This window comes from Aquila chrysaetos, chromosome 22 (assembly GCF_900496995.4).
Source record: "Aquila chrysaetos chrysaetos chromosome 22, bAquChr1.4, whole genome shotgun sequence".
In the NCBI taxonomy this organism is placed as follows: Eukaryota; Metazoa; Chordata; class Aves; order Accipitriformes; family Accipitridae; genus Aquila; species Aquila chrysaetos.
In genome coordinates this window covers 21,667,989-21,694,618 of record NC_044025.1, presented here as the reverse complement: position 1 = coordinate 21,694,618, position 26,630 = coordinate 21,667,989, and the positions used below count along the sequence as shown (strand labels likewise).

The 26,630-nt window shown below is 48.4% G+C and overlaps 2 protein-coding genes across 4 annotated transcripts in view; one reads left to right on the top strand and one right to left on the bottom strand.

Moving 5' to 3' along the window:
- The window catches only part of SH3RF2 (SH3 domain containing ring finger 2), a 49,867-nt gene extending 44,264 nt beyond the window's left edge, over positions 1-5,603 (bottom strand). For 2 of the 3 annotated variants that reach the window (XM_029998490.2, XM_029998492.2), the window contains exon 1: positions 4,274-5,603. In XM_029998490.2, the coding sequence (XP_029854350.1) occupies positions 4,274-4,645 (372 nt within the window). In that variant the 5' untranslated portion in view covers positions 4,646-5,603. The remainder of the gene's footprint in view (positions 1-4,273) is intronic. The other variant, XM_029998491.2, reaches the window with a different exon arrangement.
- Positions 5,604-18,570: 12,967 nt separating this feature from the next.
- GRXCR2 (glutaredoxin and cysteine rich domain containing 2) lies at positions 18,571-26,562 on the top strand. Its single transcript, XM_029998495.2, has 3 exons — positions 18,571-20,019; positions 22,666-22,881; positions 24,726-26,562. Exons 1-3 carry the CDS (start codon positions 19,579-19,581, stop codon positions 24,903-24,905), a joined length of 837 nt encoding a protein of 278 aa, XP_029854355.2. The 5' UTR covers positions 18,571-19,578; the 3' UTR covers positions 24,906-26,562.
- Positions 26,563-26,630: the final 68 nt, after the last annotated feature.

The following is a 26,630-nucleotide window of genomic DNA, read 5'->3' as shown; positions in this document are numbered from 1 at the left end:
CTGCTGGGCGAGAAGATGCTCCCCCTCTCCGGCGGAAAAGGAGCCACTGCCACCTCCTAAGGCAGAGCCAATGTGCCTGTGCAGACTCCCTGGGTTTGTAACGTCTGTTTAGCATTTGTCCAGCCCAAGGTGATATGACATGTGTGATGAGGTCATTACTGTGACTGCACAGGAACTGTTGGGGGTTTTTTTGGAGGGGTGGGGAGGGTGGTTTGCACAGTGAGTGGGCCAGGAAACGTGTTTGCCTCCACTGGGTGCAGACATAAAGGTTGCTTTGAATAAGGTTTCAAAAAGATGCAGCAATCCAAGTCCTGTCTGTCAAATTCAGAAAGGAGTTGGAGATGTTTCTGGAGGAGAAGAAAATACCAAGGCACAGGTACTATATATAGACGTCCGTGTGAAGGTGGCGACGTTGGAGTGCAGTGTATTTTTATCCCAATAGAGGTGTTATCTGTCTATCTCCCATGAAATGCTGGAGGGGGCTGTTACAGCACTCAGTTCATGCGAAGAGAAAATAGCCAAAGTCACAGTTAAATTTGTGTGGTCTGTGTTTTCCAAAGGCAAGCTGTCATACTCAGAATTTTCCTCCTCTGGCTCACTGCCCTGTATTTGTTGCATGACAAAGTTCATCATCCAAGTAGCTGTTTAGTGGCCTGGATGGATTTTTGCCCTGTGTAGGGTATAGTTTAGGTCTGCTACTCATCAGAGAAGTATGGGAGTTTTGTGTATACCTCAGCACACACGATCTTTCTGTTCTCTCACCAGCGGCAAAACTGTGTTTAGCTTACATTGGGGCTGAAGCCAGATACGAAGGATGCTTCAGCACAAGACGTAACCACATCTGGCACATGCCAGGGGCGGTTCCTAAGAGTTCAAAGGCTTCAGCATAGATTATTTACGCATTCACCTCCTAGCAAATCCTTTTATTCTTAAATTCCAGACAGTTTATTATGTGGAGATCCTGAAAATCCAAAGTCTTGTCCTCTCTGCATAGATGTTAAAGATCTTAAAACCTGGCCAGACATCCCGGGAGCAGCTACCGAGCAGTGCCAGTGGCCTCGGCGCAGCACTGCCCGAGCGGCTGCTCCCACGGCGGCTGCTCAGGGCCCGTCTGGTCCCTGCAGAGGCACAGCCTGGGTATGGATACGCACGTATGTGCCCGTGTGCTCAAACCCAGAATGTGCCTACCCCATGTTAGCATGTAGGAAGTGGATTCAAAGTGATTTAAATGCTAGAAAGAAAGAGTTTGGGATGGGCTGTAACTAGAATATTCCCTGTTTTTTAAGGACTGGCTCTCTGAAATTCCTGACTGCAAATTGAGTATTGTATTACTGCTAATTCAGCAGCTCTGCTGGGGCCTGCTCGCACTTCCCTCTTGGAATGATACAAGTTCTTGGCTTGCTTGGTGATGAGGGGATTTATTTTACTTCTTTGTCTTCATGGATGCTCATGAGGATGAACAGCAAAAAGCTGGCAAAGAAACCATCTCTGCTGAGAAGAGAAACTTTGGTCAAATTTGTGATTTTCTCAGCACCATGGAGTAAAGGAAGTTTATATATAGAACAGCTTCTTTGATAAAAACAAAACATGTCCTGTATCCTGCTTTTGATGGCATATGTGGCTGCAGTGCAGCAATGTGCACGTTAATTTCATTTGCTTTGTAGCATGAAGTGGTGTATAGTATTAGCGGTAATTAGCAGACTATGCAGATTGGGGCAGTCTTTGGAAGCACACGACCTTCCACTGCAGTTGCAAATGAAAACTGCATTTATGAGTACCCAGGAAAGCAACTGTGGTGGGATTAACAGTGGTGGAGCAGGATTGCACAATAGCTGTTCTCACTGTGATGCTTGACAAAAAGCATCTGCTCTGTGGTTCAAATCGTTTGGAGGCCTCTGCTCACCCAGATTACTTTGGATGAATACCCTGAAACTCAAGCACTCCATGGTGTAGGGAGATGACAAGTCATCCTTATTACTGCCTTGTCTCTCTGCACCGCACAGGCACTTCCAGATGAGTCCTCGCTACTGCCAGGTGAAGCGCTGCTATTACCAGGTGCCAGTTCAGGGGAGAGTCTGCATGTGTTAATATCCCACTGGAGCAGCTAAAGTAACGTGTGGTCCCATCTGTATGTATTTAAAACCACCAAACCCAAAACGTGGCTAATATGTTTCATTCTTCACCTTGCAGCTGAGGATTCCAAAGTGTTTTATAATTAATTAACTAATTAAGTCTAAGAGCATTTCAGTGTAACGTGTTTTTACATCCCTTCATCAAGAGGCATAGGAAGTCAGAGGGCTATCTCAGTGCTGCGTCCCAGCACTGCGGGGAGCTGGTCCGCAGCCACAGCCCTCTCATCCAGTGCTGACTAGCTCTGCCAGTTCCCAGGAGTTTTGTCTTAAAACACTTACGGGAGCTGCAAACTGATGGATGCTGCTACTATATAATATCAACAACAAGTTTCTGCCTGTCCTGAGAACTAGTAAAAGAAATGTGAAACGGGTGAGAGAGAAGAAAAACAGACGAGCGTATTTGTGCTTTTTTATCTGGGGCTAGGGGAATCCAGTTGGAGAAACTACGAACCTTCTCATTTTCAGCTGAAATGCCGCCCATAGTGACAGTGGCTGAAAACCGTCGCTCTCTGATGGTTCGTACCTCGCACGAACGGCACCAGCGACTCCCGCAGCTCCCCTGGAGAGCTGGTTCCAAGCGAGGGGCCTCGCTGGCCATGGCTCCACTGCTCGCAGGAGCTGGCAGCCCCGTGGACGGAGCAGGGTGACCCGCGGCAGAGGCTGCCGAGCCCCACGGGTCGCTGCGGCGGAGCCGTCCGCAGCCTGAGGACTGTGCTCGCCCCCACCCCGCTCTGCTCTCCCACCCGGCCACCGCTCGCCTAACGGGTGCTGCAGATGGGAGACCGCGTTGCCCACCCGCCCCTACCCTCCCAGCACCGACAGAACAGCATCGCTCAGCAACTTTGGGGACTGAGCAACGTTCCATCTAAGCTAAAGCATAATTTCTGGCCGCAGAGGTGCATGTGGGAGAAGGAGATGGCCTCTTCCAGGCTGGCTTTCTTGCATTGCTCACCTGGCCCAGGCACTGCCTCCGTGCATGGGCAGGCACGTCTGCCTGCCTGATAAGCTGCGGGCCAGGCAGGGCTCCCGGGAGAGGGTCCCAGTTCATATGTCTCAGGGCCACGCTGCCACACTTTCCAGGGGGAAAACTCTGAGAGAGTAGCTCCTGAGAGATGTCTGGTTTTGATGTGTGATCCATCCAAGATGACTTACCGACGCCACAGAGATTCCCTGGGATACAGACACCAGCTTGTACCCACAGGACATAGGGGGTCCTCTACAGCTCCACAGCAATATGCACATATGTACCTCTATAGCACGCGGGCGAGAAACCCTGTCTGATGTCTGCCTGGAAGCTTATGGCTCTGCGATTCTCAAAAATGCCCTGAGATTTAACAGCTGTTTGAGTCAAGCTGTTGAATGTTATGAAGAGGTTTGTAGAGACATTGTACAGAAGAATAGTGCAGGTGGGAGAAGTGGAAATCCAGAAATGTAACGCAGGAAAGGTGAAGCCACAAGTCAGTCTCTACCCCAAATTCAATCTGAGCCCAGCTCCTTTAACAGGTCTAATATCATGTCCTCATTATTTAAGAAAAGCTTTTGTACTGTTAAAGAGAATGACAGAAACAACTTAGAATTTTAAAATTAGCTTAGTAAATCATCCTTAGATAAAGTTAGTAAGTCAGTCGAGTTTAATATTTTTCATTAGTGAACCTCAAAGTATTTTGCCAGGGACATAAACATCACTAGGTGCTCTCTTTCCTTTTCAGTGGCTGGGGAAACTGAGGTGCAGCGACAGGAAATACCCTTCTCCACCTCTAACAGTTACAGCTTTGCAATTACTGATTTAATTGCTATCAGTCAAAAATCAGTATATTGCCCTAAAGTCAAAGCGCCTGAAATGCCCCCCAAAAGTCAGGAAGCACCTGAAAAGTCCTGGGGAAAACAGCTCCTGTGAAGTTTTTGTAAGGAAGGGCAAGCTGGTTTTGTCTCAGCCTGAGAGTCAATGCAACTACTGTTGTGATGAACTCGAAATAGTCAAATATCACAAGGAAATAACAGCCAGATTTGCAAACAAAACGATCTCTCTTACTTCAAACATTCCTGCAATACTTCTAACAGGAAAGTTTCATAGCTCTTTGCACACAAGCAGGAAGCTTTCTATGCTGACGGACAGAGTAAAGAATGAGGACCCTCCTTACCCCTTCCATGTGGATCCTGGGATTTGTCGCCAGCCGGTGTTGATGAAGTTGCAGCCCCCTGGGGACTCTCCTGATGGAGGCAGGGGATGACAGGACCCCCGACCTCTGGATCGAGCCAAACCTGGTAACGTTTTGTCCACACCTGACTCCATCCAGGAGGCGAATGAGAAGCAGGTTGGAGGGCAGCTGCTCGATGCTGCAGAGGACGAGGGTCCTGCACTCAGGGCACCTGAGCTCCTTCTGGGATTTCAGGATCCTCTGCAGACAGGGCTTGCAGAAAGTGTGCTGGCAAGGTAGCACCTTCGCTGTGGCGTCGAGCTTTTCAAAGCACACAGGACACTCCAACAGGTCAAGGAGAGCTAAATCATCCATCTTCAGTGCAGAGCTCTGTCACGAGCGGGGCCGGAGCCATCCACATGCCACATCCACCGGAGCAGGCTGAGATGCCTTCCTGCACCCGCGAGAACCGCACCAAAATCCTGGGCTCAGATAGCTATCCTGCACGGAGGGAGAGGGAGGAGGGAAAAAGAGCAGAACTTGACTGCTGGAGTATGTAATACATCCCACCTACATTGCAAAGCAGTGCCTCACCAGCCAATTTGCAAATGTATACTTTGCGCTCACGTCCAAGTTTGAAGTGAGTCACTTGTGACTCAGTACGCGTGAGGGGACGGCGTTGGGGCTGACGCCAGAGGCAGGAGCCCCAGGTCCTGCTCACCGGGCAGACCGATCCCGTAGCTTGAACGGGGCGAGCTGGCTCCCTGCCTGCCGCCAGCCGGGGCAGCGCTGGCTGCAGCAGGACAGGCACGCTCAGCCTTACTCACACTGTACGCAAGGTTGTCTTTAATGCTCGCCGGTCTGCGGATCATAACTGACATGACAGTAAAAAATGTACCAGCTCAGGAGATAAGAGTCCCCGATAAACATGAGACTGGACCTGTTTACGCTCGGCTCCGGCTGAAAGCAGCCACTCGCTGCACACATCCCTCGCACACCTACACGCCGCCTCGTTTTTTCAGATCGGTCCCAATTAAGCTCGCTCTCTACCCATTTTGACAGCAGTTCTATAAAAAGAAGTCCTTCAAACACAAACACTCCGGAGGTACCTGGCAGAGACGCGAGGCACTCCGCAGTGCCATCCTCGCCCGGTTTGGCTGCCTCAGCTCTCTGAAGCAACCCAAGACGATTATTCCTCCCACAGCCTGAAGTCACTCAACCTGTTCAGCTCCCCCGGCGCTGCACGCCGGTTGAGACCGAAGCACACACCACGTCGGGATTCAAGTCCGGGCTTGCGGCCGCCGCGCGGCCCCGCAGAGCAGACGGGACGCCCTGCGCCCGCCGCGTGCCGGAGGGGCCGAAGGGGAACCTTCGCGCGGGGAGCTGGCGCGGCGGCTGCTGGGGCGGGCAGCATGTGCCAGACCTGGCCTGGCCTCGGCTTTCTGCACCCGGCGCTCAAAACGGGGAGCGACCACTCCAGCTGCTCCAGCTGTTCCTACGGATGCTCACCTCAACAGCAACCGCTCCATGGGACAAGAGGGAAAAACCAAAAAGTGCGTGTCCATTACCAGGGCCAGGGCTGAGTCCCGGTGCGACTTTCAGTGCTGTCACCATGGGCTCCAGCAGCTCCCGGCTGTTCCCGCTCCTGGGCTGGTGGGGCAGTGGGTTCTGTGCTGGGGTGAGATGGCCCCAACTGGGTGCCGAGCACATCCAGCTCCTGTCACTGCTCCCCTGCAAGAAGCGTGCCCTCGTGCTGCAGCGTGACCCAAGCCCAACAACAGCAGCATGGGGTTTGACACGGGCACCTTCTCCCCCAGCGAGGCACTGGATGTGGCGCTGGAAGTCCGGGGGGCATTTCATGGTATCTGGAATTTGCATTCACTTTATCAGCTGAATTCCTATCTCGAGGTCTGCCTTGCTCGGACATACTGATGTGTTGCCTAACCAGAGCAGTAGATGTAGCGAAGACCTGAGGTATTTTTCCTTACAACCCCCACCATATCTCAGTCGTGTGTTTACAACCTACAAATAGTACAAATATTAGAGGAGAAGACTGTAAATCTGAAGAAACTATTTCTACTTGGTTCTCTCACAGATAATGCCTCAGACTGCTCATACATCCCTTCCCTTTTCTCAGGAGGTCTTGTTCAGAAGTACGGAGTGGAAATGGTGAACATGTTTTTTCAGAAGTTCTTCCCTGCAGATCATGATTTTGTCAAAACAAAGTTTTTTCTTTTTTTTTTTTAAATGGTAGCCATTTGGCTAAATTAAAATGTTGACAAACATCTTCAGGATAATGCAAGAAACCAATGACCTCACTCTGTTTCATCTCAAGTTTCCTTTTACTTTGGTATTTCTTTGTAGTCTGTCGTATGTTGATTTGTGCTTGGCTGACTGAGTGCACACTTTTTAATGAATGATGTTGCAAACATCATCTCATCTACTGGCGTTTTTAAATGCAATGCGTGACATAAACTATATTGAAAACAAAGGTTTTGAAGGTTGTTTTTCTTTTTTACATATTCTTCCCAATTTGTGCTCTGTGATTAACACTCATGTTGTATTTTCACCTGATTAGAAAGGGAACAGAATTATGAAATATCTTGCAGTGGGCAAGTGGTGGAAATGAAGCTGACCAGCTGGTTTTCTGTACACCAGTTAATGCTAATCTTCGATCAAATCTGTTTTGTGAGTACTTCTTCAGTTTTTCCTAAACTTTAAGGGCCAGTCTGCTTTAGTTGTGCTATCAAAACAACGGGCGGGACTGCATCTCTACTGGGGAGTAGCGCCTGCATTTTGCAGTGCACAGTTCCCGGTGAATTCCCAAGGGAAATCGGTGGCTGCAGCCCGAGAGCCCGGCTGCCTCATGGGGCACCTGAGGAGGGCCCAGGCTGGGGGATCCAGCGGTGCTGAGCGCACTCGAGGGGTCTGGGGGGATCCAGGGGGTCCGGAGAGCACCGTGCCTGCAAGGTGGCCGGTCCAAGGCAGTGGTTACTCTCTGGGCTTGGTCTTACCCCTCTTCAGTGAAACGCGTGGCCGTGGGAAGCATGCCGTGCTGTTCATCTCCTGAGAATGCCACCAGGTGCTAAAGCTCTGGGCCACCTTTCCCCTCAAAGCTGACAGCGATTCCAGCCCACCCTGTGCCTGCCTGGGGCATGCAGGCTGTGGATCGCCGAGGCAGGGACAGGGGCTTTTTCCAGCCAGGAGTTTCTAAATTGCCTGGTACAGCAAAGCTCTGATCTTGATTGCAGTCTACGGGTTCTGCTGCAATATAAAAGCCGATGATGCTAACACTTAGCATTTATATAACACCTTAAATCTTCAAAGCACTTTCCAAATGCTATTTCATCTGTGGAACGCCCCTTGGGCTAAGCATCACCCCCACTTTACATGGAGAAAACCAGGAGATGAGGCTACACAGCATATCAATGTCCAATTTCAGATTGGGATGTGAGGCTTTCCTGGTTCTCCACTTAACACTCAGACCATCCCATTGAACTTTATTATCTGCCACCGCCTCTCCCTTGCAATGCGTCTCGTAATTGGGGTTAAAAAATAAAGGCAGAGCTAGAAAGCTGCTAGTCCTTCCCTTTCATTTAAAAAGTCTCTGTTTGATGCCGATGTTGTAATTAACTCCAGGCTGGATGCAGTGGGGTGCCGGGTCTGGAGGACGCTGCTCCTCAGGCAGCAGGCAGCACTGTCACTGCAGAACTCCCCTGCCCGGGCACGGCCACGCGTCACCGGCTGCTGCCCCGGTCCCGCTTGTCTGCAGGAGCCCTCTTCGGCTTACCAGTGGGGGGATGCCTTGTACCGAAGGGACGAAACTGCTGAAATACGTATGACTAGAATCTTTCAATCAGAGTGGTTTATCATGAAGCTGGAAATAAGGAAACAACATTTAGAGCAGAAATAGTCACTCTACTCTGATGTGCCCATACTCGCTTTGGTGCAGAGTGGCTGTGCACACGTGTCTCCCCAGGGAGCTGCATCCTTTGGCTTCCCCCATCTTCAAAGTTGACTCAGAAAAGAGCTGAAATGGATCCCAAACCAAATGGCAAATACACTTTGTCCCCATTGTCCTGGAGGAGCCAAGATGTCCAGCGAACGCTACTGTCCACCCGGACAATGTCAACGCTGGGGACAGACTGAGTGTGCCCAGCCTTGCAGGAACTTATCCACGCACTCCTCCGAGGAGAAGGCTTGCTGTTATCAGCACACAACGCATGATCAGAAACGAACCCTGTCGCTCCTGAGAGCACGGGGGGCTTATGGCAAAGTTTCTTGCTGCTGACTCCTGAGGCTTGGTGAGGCATGCTGTGGTGAGAAGTGTGAGGTTTGTTTTCTCCAGGCTGTCATGGCAAGTGCCTTGTGAGAGCCTCATCTCTCCCACCACCTCGCTCCAAACCTTTCTGTGCTTGGTTTCTCTGAGAGAAAATCGGACAGATTTCTGTGTTTACCTGAGTGTGTGCAGCTCCTCCTCCTGCTTTGACCACCAGCTCGGGGCTATGAGTTTCCAACGCATAAAGACACTGGTGAAAAAAGTATTGCCTTTTACCAGCTTTGAATTTCACATATTTTAACATTGTTGGCTATTGCCAGTTCTGGTGGTTATGAGACACCAACTTATAAACAAGGTTTGCATTTAATACCTTTAGATCACAAAAAGCTCCATGAAGTTGGATATAATTACTCCCATTTAAAGAGGGGGAAAAACAGAGGTGGGGTGACTCTTCAAGGTCATAAAAGCAATCAGCAGCAGAGTGGGGAAGGGAGCCTACATCAAATAACCTCTGTGATTAGCTCTGCCTCAGTCATGGCCTGACATACTGGGATGCATCCTTACAATATGAAAACTAATATCCTCGCTCTTCCTATGGCTGCCTGGGCAGAGTTACCAGAAGATTAAGGCATTGTTACAAGAAATGGAAACCTCCACTCATTTCACACATACCGTACAGTTTCTATATTGAGGGGCAATGAAACATGGGAAAACTGCTTGTGAAAACCCTGCTGTTGCAAAGCAAACAAACAGTTGGTCCATACAGCCAAAGTCATTTTTAAGCGTCTGCTCTGTCAAACCAAACAGGTTTTCTTTGGCCCACCAGAAGGACGACTCTCACGGAGCTCTGCGACCTTCAGTCTTCTGGCTGGAACTACGGAGATGTTACAGCACCTGTGTCTCCGCTCTTTCTAGGGAGTATCGCACCCTCCAGGACGCCGTGTCCTCCAGGCTGGCTGCCCGCACGCAGGCTGTGTGAGGTGGCTTTCCGGCAGCACCGACGTCCCAGGCGAGTCTGGCGATGGGCTCCCGAGAAGTCCCCTTTGGCAGCGGTGGTGGGGCGGCTCTCGTTTCTGGGTCCCTCTGGGCTCTCCGCTTGAAATAACAATGGGGAATAGCGTGAGCAAGTGAGAGGAGCTTCTCTCTGTTACCCCTCACCTGGTGTGCTCTGGAGCCGTCCTCCTTGCCCTGTCCTTCATCCCACCACACAACCAGTGCCGGGGCAGCCGACCCTGTGGGCGTCGGGGACCCCGTGCCCCCCGGCAAGCGCCGCAGGGGCACCGGGCTGCGGTTAAATGAATGCGACAGCACTGCTGCAGACGGGGAGTGCGTGTGCTGGGAGAGGGCATGGGCATGGCAGCGCTTCCCAGGGGGTTATAAAAAGCCTCTGCTACTCTGCATCTTGCGAGTGGATGCCACACACCTCCTCCTCTGGGGAAGAGGGACCTTTCGGGCTGTTTTTAGCTCCCGGAGGGCAGGGAGAGGGGGTGCCACTTACAAGCTGCTACAAATTATAGATCTGAAGATAACAGCTTGTCCTCCTACCCACCCACAAACACAAAGCCCGGTGTTGCCGCTGCAGGGGGGCGAATGGCAGGACCTGCCTGTGCCTCCGGACCCGACAGCCAGGACGGGGAGCGGTGCCCCCCCCCGGCTCGGGGTCGCTCGCTCTGCCACTCAGCTCCCCTGTGGACAGCACGCCATCGACCGCGCGAGCGGCTGCGCACAGCTGCAGCGGTGGGTTTTGTACACATGGGCTAATGCTAATTTAGAGAAGCCTGCACATTTAGTAAATACATTGCGTTTGCTTGAAGACATAATTAGGCCAGCGTGAATCTGCAGGGATGTGCACAGCACGGGGACCTGCAGCCAGCAGAGCAAAAGCCTCCCTAAAATTTTCCATCTCTCAAAGCAACGCCTGGTCCCCTCCGTTACATCCCAGTCGGGCAGGCAGCTAGCGGCCACCACATCCCTGCTCCCAACACCCTGTTCCTCAGCCTCCGGAGGGGCACACAGCAGGGACAAAGCCACCGGCAGCTGGATATGAAGTCTTTCTTTCACCTTTTTGCCTTTCGTGAGGTATGCATCAGCTGGCGGATAAAAGCCAAACACTGAGAAGCCATCTACACTTATGTAAGAAGAGTGGTTTAGAGAGCTGTTTATTAATCTTATGGAGAGTTGAATGCTGTATTTTGCCCGTAACAGCCTTGTGCAGTCTTGCTGTTGGGTAACGTGAAGGCTTCAGCCGATTCTGAAGTAGCTGGAGCAGAGTGGTGCCTTATCCAGAAATAGAGAAGTATTTTTAAATGAAATTTATTCACTGATTTTCCTTAAGACAGATTGTTATGTGTTTGTTGAAGTGTCATTAGAAGTAGCTGGCAGTGGCCCCAGGCCGAGCAGCACCGTCCTCCGAGCGGACGGACACCGTCCTCCCTGCGCCCAGGGAGGTCACCCGGACCACCTCCTCCTCCTCCTCCTCCTCCTCCTGCTGCCGCCTGGTCTCTGCACCGAGGGCTGCGGTGGCAGCCCAAGAGGGGAGTGGAGGTGATTAAAGCTGACACTGGGCTTGTGAGATTTTGGGCCAGATCCAGGACAGGCTTTGACACCTCTGAGTTAGCACCTGTGAGGTTGAGCTCAGGCATCGGGTCCCAAGTGGGTGCTGCTGGCAGGTGACGGGGTGACACTGCCAGCCCTCCTGCGGGCAGGCACCCCGAACGCCGTCTGCATGGGTGACGGGGCTTCAACAGGAGGAGACGAGCCATGCGTCAGGCTGCTGCATGGCCTGGTGCTGGATTTTCCTCCTGGGGAGGGAAGGGCACGGGGCTGCCCCTGCCCGAGTAACCCCAGTTTGGACCTGATGCTGCCCGTGAGACCGTGGCCCCTCCAGCAGACAGTGCCCCAGCACCAAAGCCAGGCTGGGCTGAAGAGGTTGCTGCTGCCAGCCTCTGCTCCATGTTCCTGCTGCAGCTTTCTCTCTCTCTGTTTTCTGGCATGTTCATCCTTTCTTCCCTACAGTGCAGTGAAGAACCACAGAACACCAAGCACTAAATCCTGCTTCACTGGGATTTGCCCAATAAGGGCTGAATCTGCAGGGATGCAATTTTCATTCTTTAAGACAAGAAGAAATAAGGGTTTCCAAGTAGCAATAGACCTGAGCACTACCTAACAGGCCTTTGAAAATTGCTTTGAGCACTTCTCAGCTGTTCTTCACACAGGTCTAACCACAGAAAATATCAGGCTTCAGTTACCTAATTAAACACAGATGCAAATAACAACATTACTTGCAACAATGCATCACCTTTTAGTGTTGCCAGGTGCTTCTGGCCGACAGCAAGCGCTGCAGCCCAGAGCAGGGCCCGTAGCTCAGCTGGTGAAGCCAACTAGTTTCTAAATACTGCTGCTCAGAAAGCTCTAGGTATGGAGGGGACAGCTGTGGTACAGGAGGGGGAGCGTGGAGGGGATAAGTATTTAACAGATTGCTGCAAATGTACCTCTGCTTTACTGTTAGGGAGCAATTGGTTCAGCTATTTGTTGCTTCTTTCTTTGATCGTACAGTGATTTGGGGGCTGGTTCTCCAACAGCTCCTGCTTGCAGAGCAGTGCTCCTTGTGGAAGGAGGTCTGGAGAGCAGGATCCAGGCTGCTCGTGAGTCCTGCAAAGAAGAGTGTAGTGGAAAGGCACAGTAGGGTCGGAGTCCTCGTGGCAGAGTTACTTCGCAGTGGTAGACCAGTTTGCACGTCTGCAAGCATCTGGGAGCTGTATCTCAGCCATGGTATAGACCAGTGTTCCTTATGCACTTGCCTCTGATGTGAGGTGATGTTTATCCAAGTACTGTCTGTTGCCCTTCCATGGCTCCTGTTTATAGCTGGAACCACCATGTGTTTCTGGAGGTGCTCGCCAGGCAGTGCCGTCTTCGTGCTGTGGCTGTTGTTGCTGTTCTGTTCTCTACCCGGTGCACACGTGTTCTCCTGAACTCCAGTTTCAGGCTGCGCTGTTGCTCTCAGGAGGAGCGGAGGGAGGTTTGCCTCGTAGGTAAAACTCAACCCTTGGGAATTTCCCTCTTTGAAGCGCTTTTTCCTGGTTTTTGTTTCTTTGTGACTTCAAGATTTTTATGCTTACTTAGGACTCTTACCTGGGCAGGTAAGAGTCTCTAGGGCTAAGGTGGGTGCTAAGTAAGCTGGCTTTCATCAGGGAGCCTGCCTGCCTCTCCTGGAGGTGCTGGGCGTCCTCCACTCCCACTGACTTCAGCCTCCAGGAATGCACGGCGGGCCCTGCCTTGCGCGTGAGGCGAGACGGCGGCCAGCAGAAGGAGACCTTCTTAGCTTGGCTTCCTAGAAAAATGGAGTCTTAGGAACTTGCAGCATATGTGAATTTGTGTATGTGTAGTTCTCTGTCTCTGTGCACCCCCGTAACTTGTGAATCCAGTTCAGCAGAGAGTAAGAGCATCCAGAATTTTAAATATCCTGTGACTTTTATGAAAACAGGAGGCTGAGCACAAAAGAAGGAAACCCTGTTAGCCCCTTTGTGAAGGGAGATGATGCAACATGACTTCGCACCTAATTTCAAATCTGATTAGATGCTCATGAGTCCCCACAGGAGATATTAAATGTGCTCCAAACAAGGAGGATGTTTGCATCTTAACAGACACCAGAGAGTCCAACCATGAGATAAATCCATATGAAATCCGGTTTTCTTTAGCTGCTTGCTATATGCATTAAGTCTACTAGTTTTCACCACGATACCAACGGCTTCATTTCTGCTGTGTCCCAATCCCTCAGCCTATATGGGGTGTACTGACAACAGATTTCAGCCCTCTTTGTAAGAAGTTTGGATGCAGGACGAGAGATGCTTAAGAAACCCCATGGTAAGGGGTGCTCACCAAGGGCTGGTGGTGAATGGTCAGCATCTGATTGCCAATTGATACACATGCTCGTTAGCGAGTGAAAGGATACCTTTGGGGGAGCAGACTAGCACTGAGCAACCCCAGCCCAGAGGGGAGCGGGAGCACTGGGGCTGCAGCCCCCAGCCCTCCGCAGGAGCAGTGCCGGTCCCTTGGCTGTGGGAGCCAGGGGTGTGCTCTGGCTGAAGAGGGAAATCCCTGCTTTAGCTCCTTGGAATTTCAGCAGGATCTGTGCTTGCCCCTGTATTTCACAGCAGGAACAAGTTGCCTGCCCAACGCTTCAAGGATTTTTATGTGAATCTCCATCAGAGGATGAAGATGGCCGTGGACTTCAGTGATGCTCAGTGCAGGTCAGACTGCTTAGCATCACCAGATAGAGACAAAGCTTAGTGCTTCCTGATCTGAACGTTAGAGCTTACACTTGCGTCCAAGGCTGAGCAAATCTTGCAATGTTTTCCGTGATTTGGAAATCATGTTGTTAAGGTAATTAATTTCAGTGCTGGTACCACCCATTTCAGTTCATGTGTGTTGCTCCCTTGTGCCTGTTTTCTGCTAATGATATTAAACAAATTCACTGCTATGCATATCTGTAGGAACAGAGCATACTGAACAGACTGCTTTGAGCAGGAGGTTGGATTAGATACCTCTTGAGGTAATCCTAAACCAAATAATGAACGTTATATAGCTAGCACTGAGCACCATGCGACCTGCATGTTCAGTCAGATCTGGCTGGGGCAAGTCATATTTAGAAAATTCTTCAAACTTTTTAAATCATTCATTTAAAAAAAAGATGCGATGTTTAACATCACATAAAAGATTACAAATGTTATGAGCTGCTTGCAGAGGTAAATGGGAGGCTGTTAGAAGCAGACCTTTGCCTGTCTTTTCTCAGGTAGACTGGTTTGTAAGGCCCCCATTATAAAAAACCTCTCAGCTAAGACTTTTTTTGATGCTGCTGAATAGGGAAATACAGAGCAGTAATTTGCAGAATACTTTTATTTACTAAGGTATACTTCTAGCTGCAGATGCCAGTATCTCCTGATACTGTGGGGAAGCAGAGTCATAAGGTTATAGTCTTCCAGACCTCGTGTCCATGCCCCACATCTCTGCCTGTGTTCTTCTGCAATGTATTTGCACTGTGTCACTGTCACCTCCCCAGTGCAGAGGTGGCCATGCTGAACTGATATACTCTGCTGCCTGGGGACCACTGGCTATTGTAGCCATTCTGCCTGCTGGGTGGCAAATCCTCGTGGCTGGCAGGTTAAAGTCAGCAAGACCTATAGAGCAGATGCTGTTACCAGGAAGCTGCGCTCAGCCTGTTCAACAATATATGGAAAACTCTCATTTTGTAACGAATGATGAAATCCAAGCACAGGCTGTCAGGCCGGGGGGAGCAGTGACCGTACTGCTGGCAAACGCCCTTCTGGGAGCCCGAGGCCCTGCTCTTTCTGACTGTCACATAGCGTGTTGGGAATCGTCCCTGGTTTGCTGGCACCGTGCTGTGACCGACCCTCCCGCTGGCAGCGGCACGAGCCTCCCCGGGCTCCCCGTGGGCAGCGAGGGTGTGATGAGCGGCACACCAGCCTCTGCCGGGGCGGCGGGAGCGGAGTGGGTGTCTGCGAGGCAGGGACGGCGCGGACCCCCCCAGCCGCTGCCGGTGTAGGAGGGCTGACCGCTTCGCGGGGCACAGAAATGCACCTGAAACCTCCCGATGGCGATTCTGCAGCTCGGAGGAAAATGGAGTGTGGCAGAAGGGAGCCTGGAAATCGGACTGAAGAGCAAACAGGTGAACGACTGCCACTGAGCCAAAAAACAGCTCTGGCTTGGGCAAACCCTCTGTTCCTGTGCTGGGGCTGTGACTCTGACACCTCTGACGTTTGTTTTTCTGCTTTCACAGTGACTTGTCTCAGCGCCTGAGCCATTTGCTAACGGGCTTGCTAAACCCAGCAGGCTAAAGGCTGAGAGAGCATATGATTGCTCTCTATAAATACAAGAGGAGGTAAAAACTACCAGCAGAGAAGAGGTATTAAACTAAAGGACAGTATTGGCACAAGCACAAATGAGTACCAATTGGCTGCGACTAGATTTAGGCTGGAAACTAGAATATTTCTAATCATGCAAGGAATTAGCAGCTATAACAGCCCTTCAGATAAAGAGGCAAGGGCCAAAACATCAGGGTGTTACCGACTGCCCGGTTAGGTGGTGAAGGGGGTGATGCAGTACTGTGGCAGTACGCATGCCACGGCGAGCCAGGAGCCCGGTGCGGTACAGACTCCTGTACTTCAGGGGTTCAGTAACTTGCCCCAGAAGAGACGGCTGGTGCAAACCCTGCCTGTGCCGGGAGGTGCTCTGACCACGTTCCTCTCTCACGAGGGACAGGTTGTCCCCTGCTGCAGGGAAACCCAGAAGAACAGCAAAAAGAGGAAAGTTTCCTTCTTTTGCTAACAGTCAATTATGGTTAATGTGGCGTGCCTGATAGTTCCTCATACGCACCACCACATTTACTGTGGTAATGCCACTATCTTCCCCACCATTAAGTCTTGCAACTAGTAAGTGACTCCTTCCCTTCTTTCTCTTCGTACATCCAAGAGGTGTCTAAATGCCGGTGAGTTTTCCCTTAGATTAGCAGCAAGCAGCTCTGTTTGTGACTCCATGCAGAATCTTTTTGCTCCTGCTTTTACTTTCTGGCCTCTTCAGCACACACAGAGCCTGCTACAACTCCTTTAAATTATCGGCTCAAATTATCTTCTTGACCTGCTTGTCTGAACCTTTCTGCTTGCTACTCCCACACTGAAGCGAGTTTAATGCTTGTGTCCTTGCTTTCAAGACTCTACCTTGCTCCTTTGCTTCCTTCATATCTGACCTGCCCTCTTATCCATGACCTCTAGCCCTTCTTTCTGGTGCCTAATGCTGGCTCAGGCCCCTTTTTTGTCTCTTCTCTGGCAGTCACCCACCAACCTGACTTCAAGATGCTGTGCTTGCTCAGAATAATGTGAGCAGTGGGGCAGGACTGAAGCATTTGGGCATTGCTGCAGCTGAAACCCTAACGCTCTTCCCCATCCTGATTCATTGCCTATCCTGTGCTGTCATGAGAAGGAGGATTGTAGTGCTTGCTCTAAGGAAGCAAAACACAACAAAACATTTTTCAGCAAAACTTGCAGGCGGAAACATGCCTTCAAAGCGTTACAGTCCAGTTCACTACGGCTTTTCTTTCTGTCCTTCTTTGTACATACCCTACTTTGTTGCAATAGATCTAAACCAACATGTTACGCTCCTTAGGGCAAGGACTGTCTCTCTTTGTTCTGCAAAGCCTGCAGCACACTTCCAACAATCGCTTCATATTGCCTGACATGGGCAGGAGGGTGAAGAGAGGTCCCATGCTTGAAAGACAGATGTCGTTAAAATACAGTAGAACAGAGTCTGAAGTAAAACACAGTGCAGTGACGATCTAGATTATGAAACAATGATTTCACTGTTGAATGCAAAATGAGTATTGTTGTATTTTTAGTAAGACTGGTGCTAGCTGTGGGAAACAAACCCGTGCTGACACACGAGAGCAGCGTGAATGCTGCTGTGCTGGCAGGGCTGTAGCAGGCGGTGTCAAGCTCCCTACAGCCCATCCATCCTTCACCCGCTGCTACCCGGCACTCGTTCGGAGCGGTGCCGCCTGCCCCCAGCACGCTGTAACGCTCCTCGGCTGGAGTGAGACAGGTTCGGCTTTGGAGACAGCCTCATAAAACACTGCCTGGAAAGTCCATGTTTGGGATATTTAATGTGGAAAGGTTGGCCTGAGTTGTTCAGAACAGCTAAGAAGTGCAGAACGGCTGTTCAGAAGTCTTTTCTTTGCAAGATTTATCCGTACAGGGACGTAAAAAGAAGTGCACACATATCTGAGTGAGGAATTCCTCTGCGGCAAACCCGAATAGCAGCCTCTGCATGCCAGCCTCGGGTTTACTCGGGGAACGTGTCTGTAGGACTTCACGCCTCTGCAGAAGGCTGAATTTCACCCTGACTGCAGCCCCTGTGCTGGCAGCCACGAGCTGTTCGCGTGAACAGGAAATCCAGCTGATAGTACTGCAGAGGATGGGATTGTTCTAATGTGAAAATTACAGGGCCAGGGTAGATTTGCTGTGTTTTGACAGCACCTGTAAGTAACTGTAAGGATGGGAAGTTGCTTTGCTCGTCTCGCAAGTGCAGATTGTGGCGGTGGTGCTCACGCTGTGTTCTCTCATTGCTGCTTTGAACTTAATTTCCTGTTTGATTGTTCCCTTAATCAAAAGAAAATGAACTCCAATTAAGGTATCTTACACAGCATGATTTGTGTCAAATTAAGCCCACTGGTGTACCTTTGAAAAAGCAGTAATCCTGAGGCCTGATTCACACAGGACTTACAGGAGAAAGGGGTGGATCAAGCTTCTCAAGTAAACACAGTAGGAGCCGAGTTTGATTCATGCAAATCGAAGTTTTCATATAATGTGAGATCCTCCTGTTTGAGATAGGATGGGAGACTGACATGAACATTATAATAGTGTTTTGGAAATGAAAAGGGCGTATCTGTGGCTGTATGTTTACCCAGGCGTGTTCATGCATGTACTCTTGGTGGAATATACATCTTTTATATGTACTTACGATGAGGCTTCCAGCAGCCCAAAGAACCTGCAAGAGCAATGTCTGTCACGACAGAAACTGCTTTTGGCACATGAAGACTGCTTGGTTGGTTGGAAGGTCTGTATTATGTATTATTAGTATACAGCCTTCTAAACTGTCGTCCTAGTATTTCACAAACAAACTTTTAATAAACATAATAAATTAATCTATTGAGAATATTAAGCTTTAAAAGTGCCAGTTTTGAAGAAGATAGCCTTGGCAGGATGTAGGCAGAAAGCTTAGTTTAATTAAGTCCCACTTAGTGAAACTGCATTTAATAGTGGAAATTTACTGAAATCTTGAAACTTGAAAGAAGAGAGACTTTAACTCCTGTTGCATGTGCTTGATACAAGTGGGTATTAGGAGTTGTTTAAAACCCAGACAGCAGTTACCCCGTTGATGCATTTTGTACTAAACATACCCTTCATTTTTTCCCTCAAAAGGAAAGATAAGCCTGAAGTGCAGAGCTGGGGATGGGTGAGTGAGCAAATCCCTACTTTAACAGAGTGGCAAAGCACACGCCAGTAATGCATCAGTTTGGGGGTAACCAGCAGGGATTTCCAGCGATGGGCTGTCATGGGAAGGTAACTTGGGTCGTTGCTCGCTGCAGTCGGGATGGAGGTTTGTGTGAGTGTCGAGGAATTAAATCCCTCAGTTAGACACTGAGCGAGGCTGGCTGTAACCCGCACCTTGCAGAGCTGCTGCTGTGCCAAGCAGAGACCTGCCTACTGCTGCCGTCTCTTCTTTTCCAGGATAACCTGGGGCCCCATCCCCTTCTGCTCTGCACCTCTGCAAACCTCTGCTTTGCCTACCGGGAGAGAAAAGGACTGAATCAGAATAGCTGTGCTTTCTGTGCTCCTTGAGCACATGCAAGGGACTGCAAGCGAGCAGAGGATTGGGCCTCTGGTGGCTCTCAGTAGGTGACTGTCTTTTAAAAATGAAAAGCAAACCCAGAATGGTCAAAAGGCCCTGAAAGGCAGCAAGAATTACAAATAGGGACTGAAAGCTAAAGAGAGAGAAAATCTTAATTAGATCTCCACCAACCTGTAGAGGAACACATTTGGATTAAAATGAAATGGAGCTTTGTACTCTCAGGGTTTCGGCACAAGAATGGAAGAGGAATTATTCACATTTGCTATTTGTGAAGCTGGATTGCTTTTTCTGTGAACTTGTCTTTTTAACTTCTCACCTTGTCAGAAAATTGTGAAAAGCTGCTGGGATGGTGTATTTGGGGTAGTTCTTATCACAGCACATAGCAGAAACATTTCCATGGTTTCAGAACACGGGCAGAGTTTCCTATTTAATCCTATCCTCCCCAAGTTAACTCCTTTCCTCTTGTGGTAAGCCAGCCTGTCCACCATTCACCAACCTGCCTTACATTTCACTACCATCGATATTTTCTCTTTGTGAATATCTATCAATATTTAATACAGTGGTGTCGGTTTTGCTGTAAGATGAGAGGGACTACTAGAAACCTTGAATTATGCATTGTGTGGTTGGGGGAAGCTGGGGAGAGTTTTCTTTTGGACCCAAAGCTCTTGGAGTTAATCTCCAGGACCTGCAGCTTGAAATCCTAATAATGGATGAGCACCAGAAGAAACTCAATCAGCGGCATGAGGGAAGACCCCGCAAAGTGAGGTTCAAAATATCGTCAGCTTACAGCGGGCGAGTGTTAAAACAAGTCTATGAAGATGGGCAGGAACTCGAGCCCCCAGCCAAAGAGCACTCTCGGCGTTTTCTCCGCCACAGCTTTGAGCCAGGGGACCATTTCTGTGGGGCCGGGGAAATGCCAGAAAACAGGTTTTACTCGCCAGCCAAGCTGACTGCCCAGCGGATCAGCATATTCAAAGAGGACAAGAAATACAGTCTCACCAGTAACTCGCTTCTCCTCAGTGACTACCAGTCAAGCGACAGTCATTGCAGGGTAAGTAGTGTCCAGCCTAGGGCTGCCAAGCTGTTTGGAAACCAACTTCAGACTGAACTGTTTTTACAGTAATATTGGTAACGGGAATCTCAAACTGGAACCTCATTCAGAAAAAAAAGTCAGTTTTGTCAGCCCAGGATTTTAAAAGGGTGATTGTAAGTCTTCAGCCTTTATCCCACAAATTCTGTATTCTGCTTACTCTGCAAATGGCAGGATGCGCATGTTTTGCAGCAGTGCAGTCAGGAAGTGAACAGCATCTGCTAGCTCTGCTCCATCTTCTCACTGGCTTGATTTGCATCTGTCCATTTTGTAGCATAAGATGTATAACATTTCCATGTATATCAATATCTATATGTAGTAGTCCTAATGCATCTGAAGCAGTCAAATGTAAGGTGGATATTATCTTAATTAGTTATGTTTAAAGCATTAAAGTTGCATGACTTCAGCTGGCAAAAAGGTTAGTGCCACCGGCAGTGTACCAGCGAGCCTCCGAATGAGGCATCCGCATCCTCTGGCAAGTCAGAATTCCCCTTCGGCTACTTTGAAAATCCCAGCTTAGTTTCACTGGATATTTTCTTAACGTTTAATTAATGCCATTGATATAGAGGTGTCTCTTTAGTCCTAATAAAAAGCCAGTACATGTGTAATTTGTTAAATTGATTAATACACAGGGATTATGTTCATTTTCTTACCCTGTCGAATTAGATTTATGTATCTTTTACTGCTATTTGGTTTTATCAAATCTAGATGTACCAACTAAACAATTCATATAACAATGGTGGCATATCGGCACTATTGATAACACAGCCACGTCACACCGATACGCAAACTCTAAACGGAGTACATTATACTGATATAATCAGCAGACTTCTAAAACTTGAGGTGAGTCTGCTCAGAGAAAAGAAGATATAAAGGAAGACTGTGTGAGGTAAGCTGGCTTGCTGAATTGTATCAGGCCTTTCCCTGGGAGATGGCTCATTCCAATCCAGTTCAGACAGAACAACGAGCAGTCAGTGTCAGCAAACAAGTCAGCCCGTTGTCCAGTCCCTCCCTTGCACACTGCCCCAGTCCTGCAGCACCTGCTTGGTGGTGGTGCCCCAACTGCTTGCAGAAAGGTCAAGAATTGAGTGTGTCTCCAGAGAGAAATGTGAGGTCACTCAAGTACGCCAACCGCTGCGATATAAAGAAAGTTGTGTTGTCATCCATTGTGGTCTTTGGTAAATAAGGAATGTCCTCTGGCACTTGCACAACTAAAGAGACTGAAGTGCTTTAAAAAGTATAAAATGCTTTTTATGGCCTTGATTTGAATATGTTAAAAGTCTATTAATTCTTGGTGCTAATCAAAGTTGCGTGTAGGAAACCCAGATGGCTGATATTTGAACTATATTTAGTAGATACACTGGACATCTAGTTTAACTGAAAATATCAAACCACGATGAATGTCTCCTGCCTGAAGACAGAGCACTAATGTGATCTTATCCATACCATTAATTTGTTCTGCATTCTTGGGTAACGCTCATCTCTATTCCCTAGTTTCCCTAACCATAAATACCTTGAGTAATGACACTATCCAGTACTGGTTTTGTTTTGTATCAACATGCATTTGGTACTTGGAGACAGTGTGTCTGTGTAACAAACACGAGGCTTTTAAAGCCTCCTGCAAATGGTAAGGATTTGTGCTCACCTGCCTCCCCTCCACCCCCTGCTTCTCCCCATAGAGAAGCAGGTGCCCAATTGCCAGGTGAGCCATCAGCCAGCTCACATCACCTGATGTGACTCTGGCAGGGTATTTTCCTAGGAGAACATCTCCTTTTGCATTGCTTCTTAACACAGATACTTAAACAGAGCAAAATATGAAGCGTGTAAAACAATGGGCTATGGTAACTGCCATATGATACCTAGTACAGAGGGAAAAAGGGACCAGGTAAGCAAAATGCTGCTTTCAGAGAAAGGTTTGACCATACCAAGTTTAGCTTCAAAATCATTAGAAAAGAATACAAATTCAAGTGTGCCCAGAGATGGTTATTTAGACTGGCTCCTCACTGTTAGGAACACAATTTAGCATTAGATAATGAGGGGTTGTTTTTATCATGTGACCCTTTTGCCAGCATTAATAAAATACAAAGAAAAGCTTTCTTTTAAGTCTGAAAAACCCCATCAAAGACTGCAGAATAGGTCACCATCATGGGGAATTTCTACTTCTGGCCAAAAACATGAAAACCCCTCTCCACACCCCCCACCCTCCAACTATTCAACCTTCAAAGAAATGTAGGTCAGTCCCCAGTGCAGAGGTTGGTTGCTCTTCCATGTATGTCAACACCACTGCTCTTAGAATTGTGCCTTCTTTTTTTCTTGCGTATGGGTTGGAATGAGAATTTACATCCCAGAAAGCTTTCCCCATCCAGAACATGACATTAAAGTGAGGCTCCCAAGATTTGACCCAAAGTCTTCGTCTGATCCCATAGCCCATTAGGGCCGTCTCTCCACCGCTGTTCTGCTCTGGGCGGTGGTGGGGAGCTGGCTTGTGCTGCAGAGCCAGCTGAGCAGATGACCGGGTGGAGGGGATGTTCTTCTGGAAACCCAGGGATCATCAGTGTTTGTACAGTGAATTTACACAGGTGAGACACTGATAAGATCCTTCTACAGTCTTCCCCAATTCTAGATTTTGGCAAGATCATAATCTACACTAATAACCTGAAAATCATCCGTGCACCAATGGACCAGAAAGAGCTCATGAGAAGAATCATCCAGACTGAGGGAATAAATGACTGGGCCTTCATATACCGGGAAAGGAAAGAAAGATTTGGTGGTGGACATAAAAAAGATGTGGAAAAAAAGGTTGCCTGCAACCAGTATGCACAGGTAAGAGAAAACGTAAAATGCTGCTTTTCCTCTAAGGCTTTTGGGTATTACAGCCCTGGTTGGACCACTGAGTATTCCTGCCCAAGCCCCATCTATGTCTGTATCGGCACTTAACTAAATTTGCATTAAAAGCATCACTTTGTTCCCGTTTCCACTCAGGAGATAACCGATCAGTGCTGCACTGCAGTTTGCGCTCTGGGGACAGCTGTTCTGTTTCCAGATGCTCACATCTCCCACTTGAGTCTTCCTCTGGAGATCACTGATGTTGATGTAGCTTGGCATAGGTCCATCCTTCGTCACCGTCTCCCAGTGGAATAAGAGCAGGCCGGAGTTTCTCCAGCCTGACAAGGCTAAACACAGCTGCTCTGTGGTTGAGACTGCCGGAGGCTAAAATTTTAGTATCAGCTGAAATAAGATTGTGCCTTCCACTTGTTTTCTCACAGGTTAGTCTTTGTTGGTCAGAATCCCAATTAGTCTGACCATAATCTGATCCCGCAAAACATCATGTTGTCGCGCAGGGCAAATATGAAGCGTTACAGTTTTGCAGATCTGAGACCGGCCTGTGCTGAGTGCAGATTACCTTGGTCCTTCTGCAATCATGAGCCTTGCTTACGGCTCAATTCCAGAAAGACCCCACGAAAACTGAAAACAGCCCTAAGAAACTAAGTAGGAATTTTGGCCTTTGTCAGTTTTGAAATAAACTTGATTTTCAGAAAGGCGGCTTTAACAGAAAAGCCAAGATTCATCCCATCTACCGGCAGACGCCTATCCGAGTCATCAAAAAATCACTTCTGGCCTTTGGGGGAATATATGTTGAAAAGGACCTCTATAAGGTAATTGATCGCCTTCCTCCAGTCGCCCTCGCTGGAGGAGCGCACTTTAGAGAAGGACAGCAGCTCCTGTAAGGCATTGTTCCAGAGAAATTTGTTAACCTTGGAAGAACTCGGCAAAGTACTTCCGTTCTCCTTGATGTTTGGGAATAAAAAGTAAAACCTGAAGGTCATAAACCTATAATTTTTTAGAATAATTCTGGACTTTCTATACACTGGTATTATGAACATTCACTTAAAGATGACCAAACCACAGGAAGATTATTCTTCTGAGAAGTCAATTAACTTGGACTATCAAATTCAGAAGCAGGCACCAATACGAAGCATATCTGGCACCACCTCCCCATGTCTTAGTTAAAACCTCATTCTGTAGTGCCACATAAAGTAGAACTGCTGCACAGCAATGATGCAGGACTCTGAACCTGACATCAAAAGAATGAACCTACGCTGTGCTACGTTCTTCCTGATGCAGATATTTAATAATTTCTGGGCTCTGTGGAAGCACTGAATTTTAAGATGGGATTTGAAAGAGGCTGTCTGGCACCCTGGGAGAGAGTTGCAGGCACAAGGCACAGCTTGAAAGAAGCTGTGCGTGTCGGTGATGAGGGATTCGGGGGGGAGAGGGTGAGGAGAAATGCTTGAGGAAATGAAGCATGGCTCAAAACTGAGGATACAGAGCTGAGAAGATGGATGTGTTAAGAAATGACAGGAAGATGGGTGGAGCTATGCAGGCCTTTGCAGGAGAAGAAAGATGAATTTGAAAGTATTGTGTTATAAGCCCAGTCACATTAACTTCTCATTTTCTAGAAGTATCCACAAATTGTCCCCAGATATATGGGAGCCTTTTTCTTGAAGATCTTGCTGTAGAGAACTGAATATTACTGGCAGAGTGTCATGTCAGGAGCAGCAATTACTTAGAAGACCAGAAGACAGTATTTCCCTCTTCCAAGTATGTTACTGACTTTGGTGTCTGGTATCCAGTAACAGATTTTTTTTGTGATCTGTCTCTTTCAGGAAGGAGATGCTGAACACGGTTGTTCCCAGTGTAAAGGGTCAGGCTCTGCTCCTTGCTCACTGTGCCATGGAAGCAAGTTTTCAATGCTGGCAAACAGATTCAGAGAGTCCTACAGGGCTCTCCGATGTCCGGCTTGCAACGAAAGTGGCCTGCAGCCCTGCCAGATCTGTGCTGCCTGATCAGGACCACCTTCTCTGCAGCAGGCTACAAGCACCGCAGCAATATTTGGTTGAAAACTTTGAATTATTTAACCCTCAAGCAGCCTCGCTATAATGACAGGTTTTTAAAAGATGGGAGAGGCACGTTATACACCTCTCACCGTAAATGTGAATTCTGCACCTCTGCTACTGACTGTCCCTCTTGTCTGCCACATATACCTAACTTTTGAATCAGCCCAGACCCCAGGGTCTGCAGGGTGAACATATTGCCCAACGCTAGAGGAAATTACCAGCATTCGGAAGTTAAGCACCTGCGTAAATGTCTCTGGCATCTGGAACTCAGCCTGCATTTGCTGGCACTGTCCCACAGTTAGGTATGTGGTGCCTGGCACAGCCAGGTCCTGACCCACCAGATGCTCCAGTAACATCCTTAAAACCGGCAGAAGTAGGTGCAGTTTGGGCACGTTGCTAACATTTCAGGGTGTAAAGTCTGTTTGTATAACAACAGCAGAGCAGTGCCTCCCCTAGGTTTTAACTTGCTGAACGTTTTAAAATTACACTGTCTTTTGTAGTTAACTGTGTACTTGCCCTGCAGTGTCACAAGCATTTCCCCAAGATTTTGCAGATTCTTACATCTGCTTTAGCGGACACAGTGATTCCTTTGGGGTCTGATTTATGGGAAAAAACTGAAAACCCTTCCCAAACCTGGAGCTATAAAAAATGTACAATAATTTATTATTATAAATAGATGTTCCTAAGTTTTTAGCCTACTTACGAGGAAGTGCTGAACTAAAATTCCTCTCTACGATGCTCAGCACTTTTCAGGATCAGGCTGGTGGTGAGCAGGACTTCTGTTGCTTAATATTAATCCCACGTTGTAATAAGCAGAAGGTAAACTCTAATTAGTTGAGGTGAAGCAATGATGTGGGATACTTGCAAGCTGCCACTGGTGGCACAGAACAGAGGGGCTTCAAGAGGTTGAGGCAAACAGGGGAAACGGTGTTTTTTCCCCAGAGCATTAACCTATTACCTTTTATATTCATGAGTAATGTTAATGCAGCCTTAACTCGCATATTACCTGTGAGACTCTGATGAGTTAAGAGACTGCTCACATGTACTTCATGCTGGGGTTGCAAGCCTAGACAGGGTAATTTATGGCCAAGTTTCTATTTTCCTATGGTAGGTTGTAAGAGTTCTCTGCAATACTTAAATGATTAGAAATAACGCCGGTTTAGCTCTTAGACTTCCGTATGTCTCCTGCTGAAATTGTTCAGTGGGTACCGAGGGTTTATTTTTCAAAAAAAGTGCATACATCTATAGCCGATACTTGATTGGCTTCATTTATCGTATCAGGATCTGCAACATGAAAAAATGTAGTCCTTTGGGTATTCACTGAGGGCAGATGAGACCTCACAGATCAGAAATTGTTGTCAAGCGGACCTCTTCCCTCCAATTTGACCTGTTTGATCTCATAGTTTTTTGGGCTTGTTTAAAAGTTCGCCGGCTTAAGATAAGAAAAAAGCAACCAGGCAAAATTGTTGCCCGATAGTTTAATGTTTACAATAAAACCAGATGCAAGTATGCATTTATAAAATCAGTATTTATTGTTCTTCGGTAATTACGATGTTTCTCAACCACCGTTACCCCTCCTGGCTGCGTCAGCTACTCCCGTTCCTCCCGACACATCACTGGGGCGATGCTTGCAGCCAGGAGCCCGGCCGCAGCGGGCTGGGCACCGCCGGCCTC

What these genes read in the sequence shown, in the direction of transcription:
- GRXCR2 (XM_029998495.2), top strand. Translation starts at nt 19,579, where the DNA reads ATGCATTGTGTGGTTGGGGGAAGCTGGGGAGAGTTTTCTTTTGGACCC. An exon ending in CAAGCGACAGTCATTGCAGG is followed by an intron (nt 20,020 to 22,665) that starts GTAAGTAGTGTC and finishes ATCCTTCTACAG; the next exon opens with TCTTCCCCAATTCTAGATTT. An exon ending in CCTGCAACCAGTATGCACAG is followed by an intron (nt 22,882 to 24,725) that starts GTAAGAGAAAAC and finishes TGTCTCTTTCAG; the next exon opens with GAAGGAGATGCTGAACACGG.